Source organism: Capsaspora owczarzaki (genome assembly GCF_000151315.2).
Source record: "Capsaspora owczarzaki ATCC 30864 unplaced genomic scaffold supercont2.11, whole genome shotgun sequence".
NCBI classification, from domain to species: Eukaryota; class Filasterea; order Ministeriida; family Capsasporidae; genus Capsaspora; species Capsaspora owczarzaki.
The window spans coordinates 613,865-622,815 of NW_011887302.1; the positions used below are offsets into that span (position 1 = coordinate 613,865).

Consider the following 8,951-nt stretch of genomic DNA (forward strand, 5'->3'; position numbering starts at 1 on the left):
CGGTCTTGCACGGCAGATCCTTCACCTCGCTCGAGAGACGATTATGCGCGAACAAACTGGCCTTTCACCTGCGGAAACTGAGATCCTCCTTGACGCTTTCTTGAGTGATGTGCGCGCCCTGCTCCAGAATCCAGCGCTGACCGCGTTCGAGGAGTTGCTGCGAGCGCCCCCGCTGACACCGTCGTCGAGCTGCACCGAGCCTGCCACTGTCCGAACCGTCAAGCCGAACAAGGCCTACTCGCCGCAAGATGCGGCACAGCGTGCTACCCAACACGAGCGAGAAGCTCGGGAACAAGAAAAGGCTCAGGTTGCGCCTCTCATGGCGGAGTACAACCGGGCAATGCGGACCTACGAAGACAAAATCGAGCCCGTCATGAATCAGCAGGACCAACTCAAGTCGACGATCGATGCCGACCAGGCCCGGCTCGCAGAACTCGAGGCAGATGACTCGGCAGCCGCTCTGGTTGCAGACGTGCGTGCGCAACTTCACGCGAACCAGCAGAGGCTCGCCAAAGTCAACGCGACCGTGAAGCAAATGGTCGCCGCAAAACCCAAGCGCCCCGACGTCCGACACGTCCGCGCGCTTGCCGCCTCGAAAGCAGCAGCTGCGGCACCGGCTTTGCAATCGGTTGCGACGATGGCGGTTGAGCAGGACGACTCTGACGACGAATGCGAAGAGGACGGCATTCCGCCGTCGCCAATGCAGGTGACTTCTGCCGCTCCAGCGCGCTCCAGGAAGAGAATCTATGAAAGAGACTCTGACGACGAGGCCGCTCCATCATTTGAAACAGCACAGAGTGGCGGGTCGGACGAGAATGTGACCTATTCACTGTCGTCAAGATCTCTCGAGCGGCTGAAGGAGCCCCGTCTTGCTACCCGCAGCTCATCGCGGCTCATATCGTCTCCAGGTGTGACACTCAGTCGTGCCAACACAATTGGCGTGAGCAGCTGGCTGACAAACGACATGGCGGCGATGCAGCTCGTGTCAACCGAGGGAAATGTGTCGTCCACGCCGAAAACCGATCGCCGGAAGCGACTCGCGCTATCTGACCTCTCCAATTCGAACTAAATGTGTTACATGTATGACTTTATGTGCAATTTTATGTATGTTATTGGTGTCGGGTTGATTAAACGACGATAATTCTTTGTCCCGATTCGACCCCGCGCACGCTCCTGGCCATAAGTACCAGCAGCATGACCCTATCATCCACCAACGCGGACAAGATCGGTTTTCTTTGCATCTTCGCTGCATGTCCGGTGTCGGAGACGGGCTGGAAGGTGCCGGGAGTGTTGCGGAGGTTGTCCCTCCATCTACCGGACACGATTTTTCGCGCCCAGCCAAAGGTCAATGCAAAGTCAAAATTTCATATTGCTCCGACCGCCTCCATTTTTTGCACATCGTCTATATTAATAATGTTGAACAAGAATATGAAGAGAGCCAGATGCAGGATGGTCACCAGTTTCTGTCCGGTAGAAGGAGGGTTCTCTCTAGTCGTTTTTTTTTTTTTTTTTTTTTTGACTTCTCTCAAACGCGCTGTTCAGAATGTCGCTTCTTGCCACCCAACAGCGCTCGGCCGTGCTGATGCTGTACCGGCTGGTGCTGCGCACATCCGAGCAGCTGCAGTTTACCGATCGCGCGTGGTTTGAGGCGCGTGTGCGGCGCGAGTTTCGTGAGCCGCGCGCAAACGCACAACTAACAGCCGACGCCATCCAGGCAAGCGCAGCGCGAGGGGTTTTCCTTTGGTTTGTTGATTTGTCAAGTTGCACCATGCCACACTAACCGCGCACATTCACTGTCCACATTGCGCAGCGAGCGTTGCTGTACTTGAAGGAGCGGCCGTTGCTTTGAGAGCTGCATGCTGCTCTTCCTTCGCGCGCGCCTCGGACGCCCCAGTTTGCGACGACCTTGATTGCAGCCGACCCAACAAGCACCCCCAACCCTCTTGGCATCGAACACACCCAACTTTACAGAGCGCGACACGATGCGCATGGCCACGGAGACGCCAAGACACCCCAGACTGGGTTTTCATCCAAAGTCCTGCTTCTCTCTCGCGTCGACGTCTCGCTGCCGCAAAAGTGCATTGCTCCGGCTTGGATCTGTGCTGTGTGTGCTGTCTGTGTGTGTCTTCTTCACCGTTGTGTTGTTGCGATCCGTGGCTCGTTGCGCTGGTCGTTGTCGTCCCATAAACACGCGCGCACGCTTCATGAACATGGTTTAAATCCGCTCTACATGGCGATCCGTGGAACTGCTCGAATGAGCTTCGCCGGTCGCGGGGAACGGGCTTCAAACCCGTTGGTGGTTGACGCCACAGCAGTTCGACTCTGCCTTTCGAGCGCCCATGCTTTTTTTTTTCTTCTTCCTTCCTTCCTTCTTCCTCGTTTCGTTTTGATGGAGCTGAAAGTGGAGGGAAAGTGGAAAGTTGGATAAATTTTCTGTATGTTTTTTCCGGTGTTTCACGAACAAGCTCGCACCCCTCTGCACACTCGGCACACTCTGAACAATCACAACTCGGACATCAATGCGACTTCACATCGGTTCGGCCTTTGGAGGCGGTGGCGGTCGTGCTGTTGGCGGACGACCGACCGTGGAAGTCATCCATCGAGTTGCTCACGCCAAACAAACGGACAACAGCGTCCATGGCCTGCGTGGGGAGGATGCTCTTGGCAAATGGCATGAGATAGACAAAGCGAGGCATGCACAGGATGGACTGGTTGGTCAGAATGGCGTCGAGGATTTTCGCAACGGCATAGTCGGGCTTCAGGATGGGCAGGATGAGCGGGAAGCGTGTGGTGACGCCCTCAAACATGCCCGTGTCGATAAAAAAGGGGCACACAACGGTGGTCTTGACGCCAGTCTTGCCAAGCTTGTGCATCTCGTAGCGCAGCGATTCGTCAAGGCCGACGGCGCCGTGCTTGCTCGCGCAGTAATCGGCCAGGCCCGCAACGCCAATCAGACCCGCCGAGCTGGCAATGGTGACTACGTGTCCGTGGTTGCTCTCAATCATCGCGGGCAGGAAGGCCTTGACAGTCCAGAAGTGGGCGGTCGTGTTCACCGAGAAGGTCTTTTCAATCAGCGGATCGGGGCAATCCAGCAGCTTGCGGCCAGTCACAATGCCGGCGTTATTGACGAGGATGGACACTTGGCCGACTTCGCTCTTGACGCGCGCAGCCATGGCGTAGACGTCATCGCGCGAGCTCAGGTCGCACTTGTACGCAAACGCGGCGGCCTTGTCGTCCGGGCGAAGGGCACGGATCTCGGCCGCGACCGCTTGCACGGCTTCAAAGTTGACATCGACGAGAACCAGTGTCGCGCGCAGCTTGGCGAGCTCGAGGGCCAGCAGGCGGCCGAGACCCGAGCCCGCGCCAGTGATTAAGGCAATCTCGCCGTCGACCGGCTTACGCGTCGGGAAGAAGAAGCGGAACCATCCCAAGACGAGGAGGCCCAAGATGCGGATGACGTCCACAGCGATGGCAGCGAGTTCTTGCAGGGCCGACATTTCGAGGGGTGGGGGGTGGAGAAAGCTGTTCAAGCGTTTGGTCAGTTCAACGAGTTGAGTAGCCGGGAATTGACATGTTCAGTTGCTCAGCCAACTTACAATGGAAAACGACTGAGCGAATCTACAAAAGGAAGAGTGAATCGAAATGGAGTGCAATAAGGATGATCGAGAATGAGAATTATAAATACACAGTGCAGTGCCGATGGAAGCGACGGAAGGAAGGAACGGATGGAAAGGGAGAAACGTGGGGAAGTGGGAGTGGAGTGGAGTGGCGGCGCTTCCGACGGCCGATTGCCGCTTTTATTCGCTGCGAAACATGTGCAATGAGCAGTGTGTGATGACGCGAGAGATCAAAGCACACACAGTGCAGTGCAGTGCAAATTGCGCAAAGAGTTTATGCTCGTTTGTACGCAGGAACAGAGCTCTGAACTCGAGTTTCAGGACCAAAAGCCTGGATGAGGCGACTTTTTCACGCCAGCAAACGATGACGCGAGATACACGGACGAATAACCCGTACGTACGATGAGCGAGCATTGGATTCGTTTGTTGTTGTGACGCGCGAATAGAGTTGAGCGACAGGACTAAGCCTGGAGAGTGAACAGGTGGTCGATTTGCACCACACTGCTTCTTTGCATGGCTGCTCAGAAACCGACAAAAAGCAACGCCTTGCACACATGCATTCCATATGCTCATCAAACCTCGACACGCACTGTTCTACAGTAAAACTCCAACTCGAGCAAATCTCAGCAGACGAATGTATGAAAAAAAAAATTGGCGCCAAATTTTCAAACTTTATTTCTTTGATCGCCCAAAAACAGAGTTTCACTTTTGAATTTTTTTTCTTTGTTTTTCTTCCATCGTTCAAACCTTGTCATCCATCAAAATGGCAGGGAAGCTGGACGAGTTTGACGCTCCTGTGGCAATGACCGTGTCGTACTGCCAGCGCTTGGCGCCAGACGCCGGGCAACTGCGAGAATTCACACAGCAGTACACGAAAGCCGCGCTGCTGGACCTGGTGGCTGCACTCGACCGCGACCCGAGTTTGTACATGCCGCCAGCGTCCACCGCAGCTCCGTCCAAGTCCAGCAAGCAGCACATGCCAAGCCACAGCGGTGGGCGTGCTGGCCAGAGCCACGGGTCAGCCACTACTGCGCGTCGTGCGGGCGACAGGGATCAAGCCGTTTCACTCGCCATGCACGAAACAGCCGCCGCCGACGCGAGCGTGGCCACCGCAGCGTCTCCGCTCGTCCATGCGTGTGCCATGCTGATCCAGCCTGCCATTTCTCAAATCCGCAGGCTCCTGTGCTGCCTGGGCCTCATAACGTCGTCGCCGTCCTCCATTTCTGATTGTGAGGTTTATGACGTGTCGCATGCTCTCGACAGCGAACAGACCGTCGCCCTCGACAAGCTCAAGCGAGACATCTTCAAAGCATATGCGTATGCGTTCCCAGGTAAGGCGCTTTGAAGCCAGAGGTTGGCGGGGAGGGAGAGGGACAGCGGGCTTTGAGATTTTGGTTTCAAACGCGAATCTGAGGCTGAGTCGCCGAACAATCCCATTGTTCACTCATGGCTCACGTAACATTCGCTCTTGCACTCGCGTATTTCTCTTCATACAGAGTCCAATATTCTTGTTGATCAAGATGGCATCATCGGACTGGTGGAATCTCACTCCCACATGCCAAGCATTCATGCTCTGCCACCGCCACCTCCTCCACCACCACCAATGGCCCTGCCACCGACAGCTGTCGGATCACTGTCACTGCTGCGCCCTTCGTCTGTTCCGGAGGCGGCGCCGCGCACAGGAAAATTCGTCCACGGCTCGAGCGCGTTTTTGTCGGCGTCGCTTATTAACGGTGGCGCGTACCTCGCAAAGCACACACAGGTGACTGCGCAGGTAATGAATCCCGCGGCCATAGTCAATCGTCGCGAGATGCTGCAGCAGTCCTCACCGCCCTCGATTGCCGCGCGTTTGGGCTCGACCCGTAAGCCGCTTCGGCAAGTCGTCACCCCGCAGCAGCAGCAGCAGCAGCCAGGCGCACGACCAAAGAACAACTTGATGGCGGAGCTTGCTCACCCAAGCATCCAAAAGCGGTTGCGGAAAGTCAACCCCGGAAGGTACGGTCGTTCAGTGTTGTGTTTTGTTTCCCCGAAAATTCGTCTCCACACCTACTGGCACTCATTCACTCTGTCACTTTTTGCATAAAAAACCAGCGTCTCTCGCAACAAGTCGCGCGTGCAGCACTCCAACTCGAACTCACCGTCGCGCAGACGAACGCGAGCAACACCAACGAGGGATTTGTCAGAGGCCCTGTTTGCAACCGTTCTCCAGCACAAATTCCGAAATGCTCGCAGTCCAAGCGTCGCCGGCAGTGCTCCTGCCTCGCCATGGAGCTGATGGCAATCTGTTTTGGGCTGGGTCTATGCTCGGGAATTGATGAGGAATGCGTTGTGAGTTTGTTTTTTCGTTACAATAGAAGTTTAACCCTGTGTTGTTGTTAGGGATTTCCAGTGGTGTTATTACGACCTGAGCCAGAATCACAACTGGAGCAAGCAATACAAGAATGTAGTTTGCCGCAAACCGAATGGCGAAAGGATGATCCGTGCTGTGCACGAAACTCTCAACATGGGCTGATTTTTGCTCCATCACTGTCATCAACCTCAGCGGCTCAATCTCAACCTGCGATTTCAACACCGTTCTGGAGCATTGCTAACAAGTACACTCACTCCTGGTTTGTGTTTCTCATGTCTGACCATACCACCACTGAAGAAGCCCTCCTGCGCCGCAAAGCAGCAGTGCGTCCCTCTTCCCTCATCCCTCTTCCCCCTTCGTCCACCCTCTGCCATTTCCCCCTCGATGATTCAATCTGGCCAATACGCAACCGTTTCACACCCCCCCCCCTCTCTCCCTCCGCCAGTCGCGACTGAACAAACATCCGCCCAGCATGGAACTCGCCTGAAACATGTTTTGCCGCTATATCTGATGTTGATCGTTTCGCTCACTTTTGTCGTTGAATGTTGAATGTTGAACACACACTCGCAGGCTACTCAAGTCGCAATCGCACAGGGCTTGCTGGGCGAGTCCGACCCCGTTGCGCTGATGCTCGATCTGGACCACGTCCGTGGCGCGATCGACAGCGTGCGAGCCGCGTTCGACGCCGACTCGACCACCGACTTTTGCCACTGCCTGGCGATCAAGTCCAACCCGACACTCAGAGTGCTGCAGTACGTCGTCCAGCAAGGGATGGGTCTCGAAGCCGCCTCGCTCGGCGAGCTCGTCCAGGCAATTCGCGCTGGCGCTCCCGCCGAGGTTGGTCATTGTCCATGCATTGTCATTCATTCATTCACAAAGTGGCACCTGCTTGATGCATTGAACAAACCGAGCTAAACTCACTCCGATCGGTGAATGGTGGAAAAACGATCGACAGAATATCGTGTTTGACAGCCCTGTCAAGACAACCGAGGAAATTCGCTTTGCGCTCAAGCAGGGTGTCACCATCAACCTTGACAATATGCCAGAGCTTGATCGCGTTGCAGCCATTGCAGCTGCATCGGGCGATGCGGCCTCGCGCTATCGCGTTGGCCTGCGCATCAATCCTCAGGTGCGGATAGCGTCAAATTCTGCGCGCTCCAGCTGCTATCTTTGTCTTCTTTTTTTTTCGTTTCCTGTGACTCACGCTCTTGCATTGAACTGCATAGGGTGCGTCGGGATCCTTGGAAGCATTCTCAACTGGAACAATGACCTCAAAGTTTGGCATTGGTCTTGTCGACGCTCGGCAAGAAATTATCGCTGCATACAAGCGTTATTCTTGGCTCAACGCCATCCACATTCACGTGGGCTCGCAAGGTGGGTGGTGTTGGCCTTTTGGCAGCTGTTTGTCGATGTGTAGCTCTGACGTTTCCCCCTGTTGCAACGCAGGTATTCCCATGGACTTGATGGCTAGCGGAGTTCGTCGCATGCTCGACCTCGTCAAGGACATTCACGCTGCAGTGGGCAAACAGCAGATTACGTTGATTGATATTGGTGGCGGGTAAGTTCCTGTCGCCTTCGTCAGTGGACCGGTACTTTGCTTGTTTCGTTCCATTCCGTCGATTTTCCCTACTCACCTTAACTCCACACGTCTTAGCATGTCCGTCAACTTTTCTTCAGAGGAAATCACCCCGACGTTCGCAGAACTGTCCGAAACGTTGCAACAGGCCGCCCCTGAGCTCTTCTCGGGAGAGTACCGCGTCTTTACCGAATTTGGCCGCAGCATTGTCGCCAAGGCCGGATTTTACGCCTCTCGTCTGGAATATGTCAAAACCACCGGTGGTCGTCAAATTGCCTTGCAGCACATTGGTACATACCCCCGTTTCCCCGTATTTTTTGTGTTGAATCATCGTTTTAGTCATGTTTCACACTCATTCGCTCCTCGCTCTTACCCTCTCTCCCTCCCTCCAATGCAGGTGCTGATATGGCAATCCGAACAATCTACCACCCGGACAAGTGGCCCTTGCGAGTGACTTTGCTCACCTCCGAAGGCGCGCTGCGACCAGTTGAAAGCTCGGAAGCGCTCGTTGAGACGGACATTGCTGGACCATGCTGCTTTGCAGGCGACATCATCGCCCACAGACGTCCATTCCCGCAGTTGCATTCTGGCGAGTACATTCTCGTCCATGATGTCGGCGGATACTACCATTCGTCCTACTCAAAGTACAACTTGCGCCAAGCACCCGCCGTCTACGGTTTCACGGCCGCCACTCCACCCGTTACGCTGGAAGTGGAGCATCGCAGCACTACCTACGAAGAGTTTCAATTCACTCTGCTTCAAGCGCGGGAAACAGTCGAAGACACGCTGCGCATGTTCACTCCAAGCGATTGATTGCGTTCTTGCGCCTGATGCGGCGTGGCGGGTGTGATCTACTGTAACTTTTGGGATTTTTGCTACTGAAGCTGTTGGTAGTAAAATCGATTCGATTGATTACTTTATTCAAGTTTTACTTTCAAGCATTGGGTCTGTACAGAATATGGTTTTCTTCACTCGCGACGACGAACAAGATGAGAAACGATTTGCTGCATCTGCCTGCCGCAGCGGAGGTCCCAGCATCCCAGCTTAGTGGGAGAAAGAGACGCCGCCAGAGGTGTGCACGCTTTGGGAGGTAATCCAGCCGCCAGTCGGCCCAACCAAAAAGTCAACGAGATCGGCAATGTCGTCTGGGGTTCCGAGTCGCTTGAAAAGACTGGCCTGCTTGCCCTGCTCTTCCAATGCTCCCGGAAGCATGTCAGTTGCCGTGTAACCAGGAAGGATGGTGTTGACAGTGACGCCGCGTTCGGCAAGCTCCGCAGCAAACATCTTTGTGTATTCGTGGAGCGGCGCTTTCGACGGAATGTAGGGACCGAATCCTTTCAGGGCGCCAAGGCTACTGCCGCAGTGCTCACGTTGATGATGCGACCATTGTGCGAATCACCTTGGCAGC

At 55.0% G+C, this 8,951-nt stretch overlaps 6 protein-coding genes across 6 annotated transcripts; 4 read left to right on the forward strand and 2 right to left on the reverse strand.

Annotated features, from left to right (window-relative positions):
• Positions 1–43: 43 nt before the first annotated feature.
• On the forward strand, positions 44–1,069 carry CAOG_08982 (hypothetical protein; the record flags this gene model as incomplete). The annotated part of the gene is made up of 1 exon (XM_011272358.1): positions 44–1,069. The coding sequence occupies one exon, from the start codon at positions 44–46 to the stop codon at positions 1,067–1,069; it is 1,026 nt and encodes a 341-aa protein (XP_011270660.1).
• A 441-nt stretch (positions 1,070–1,510) lies between these two features.
• CAOG_06396 (hypothetical protein) lies at positions 1,511–2,211 on the forward strand. The gene is made up of 2 exons (XM_004345095.2): positions 1,511–1,714; positions 1,811–2,211. Exons 1-2 carry the CDS (start codon positions 1,544–1,546, stop codon positions 1,847–1,849), a joined length of 210 nt encoding a protein of 69 aa, XP_004345145.1. The 5' UTR covers positions 1,511–1,543; the 3' UTR covers positions 1,850–2,211.
• A 209-nt stretch (positions 2,212–2,420) lies between these two features.
• On the reverse strand, positions 2,421–3,638 carry CAOG_06397 (epidermal retinal dehydrogenase 2). Its single transcript, XM_004345096.2, has 2 exons — positions 3,597–3,638; positions 2,421–3,522 (listed from the first exon to the last, which is right to left on the reverse strand). The coding sequence occupies exon 2, from the start codon at positions 3,495–3,497 to the stop codon at positions 2,517–2,519; it is 981 nt and encodes a 326-aa protein (XP_004345146.1). The 5' UTR covers positions 3,498–3,522; positions 3,597–3,638; the 3' UTR covers positions 2,421–2,516.
• Positions 3,639–4,344: 706 nt separating this feature from the next.
• CAOG_06398 (hypothetical protein) lies at positions 4,345–6,226 on the forward strand. Its single transcript, XM_004345097.2, has 3 exons — positions 4,345–4,948; positions 5,114–5,612; positions 5,709–6,226. Exons 1-3 carry the CDS (start codon positions 4,381–4,383, stop codon positions 5,890–5,892), a joined length of 1,251 nt encoding a protein of 416 aa, XP_004345147.1. The 5' UTR covers positions 4,345–4,380; the 3' UTR covers positions 5,893–6,226.
• Positions 6,227–6,232: 6 nt separating this feature from the next.
• CAOG_06399 (diaminopimelate decarboxylase) lies at positions 6,233–8,411 on the forward strand. Its single transcript, XM_004345098.2, has 7 exons — positions 6,233–6,290; positions 6,538–6,804; positions 6,923–7,096; positions 7,194–7,341; positions 7,414–7,525; positions 7,622–7,833; positions 7,941–8,411. Exons 1-7 carry the CDS (start codon positions 6,240–6,242, stop codon positions 8,354–8,356), a joined length of 1,380 nt encoding a protein of 459 aa, XP_004345148.1. The 5' UTR covers positions 6,233–6,239; the 3' UTR covers positions 8,357–8,411.
• Positions 8,412–8,448: 37 nt separating this feature from the next.
• CAOG_06400 (LtxD) lies at positions 8,449–8,951 on the reverse strand. The gene has a single exon (XM_004345099.2). It carries the CDS (start codon positions 8,825–8,827, stop codon positions 8,588–8,590), a length of 240 nt encoding a protein of 79 aa, XP_004345149.2. The 5' UTR covers positions 8,828–8,951; the 3' UTR covers positions 8,449–8,587.

Excerpts from the sequence above, each read along its gene's own strand:
- CAOG_06396 (XM_004345095.2), top strand. The coding sequence starts at position 1,544 with ATGTCGCTTCTTGCCACCCAACAGCGCTCGGCCGTGCTGATGCTGTAC. Across the intron at positions 1,715-1,810 it reads TAACAGCCGACGCCATCCAG|CGAGCGTTGCTGTACTTGAA; the intron begins GCAAGCGCAGCG and ends CACATTGCGCAG.
- CAOG_06397 (XM_004345096.2), bottom strand. The coding sequence starts at position 3,497 with ATGTCGGCCCTGCAAGAACTCGCTGCCATCGCTGTGGACGTCATCCGC.
- CAOG_06398 (XM_004345097.2), top strand. The coding sequence starts at position 4,381 with ATGGCAGGGAAGCTGGACGAGTTTGACGCTCCTGTGGCAATGACCGTG. Across the intron at positions 4,949-5,113 it reads ATATGCGTATGCGTTCCCAG|AGTCCAATATTCTTGTTGAT; the intron begins GTAAGGCGCTTT and ends CTCTTCATACAG. Across the intron at positions 5,613-5,708 it reads CGGAAAGTCAACCCCGGAAG|CGTCTCTCGCAACAAGTCGC; the intron begins GTACGGTCGTTC and ends ATAAAAAACCAG.
- CAOG_06399 (XM_004345098.2), top strand. The coding sequence starts at position 6,240 with ATGTCTGACCATACCACCACTGAAGAAGCCCTCCTGCGCCGCAAAGCA. Across the intron at positions 6,291-6,537 it reads TCCTGCGCCGCAAAGCAGCA|GCTACTCAAGTCGCAATCGC; the intron begins GTGCGTCCCTCT and ends ACACACTCGCAG. Across the intron at positions 7,834-7,940 it reads AATTGCCTTGCAGCACATTG|GTGCTGATATGGCAATCCGA; the intron begins GTACATACCCCC and ends CCTCCAATGCAG.
- CAOG_06400 (XM_004345099.2), bottom strand. The coding sequence starts at position 8,827 with ATGTTTGCTGCGGAGCTTGCCGAACGCGGCGTCACTGTCAACACCATC.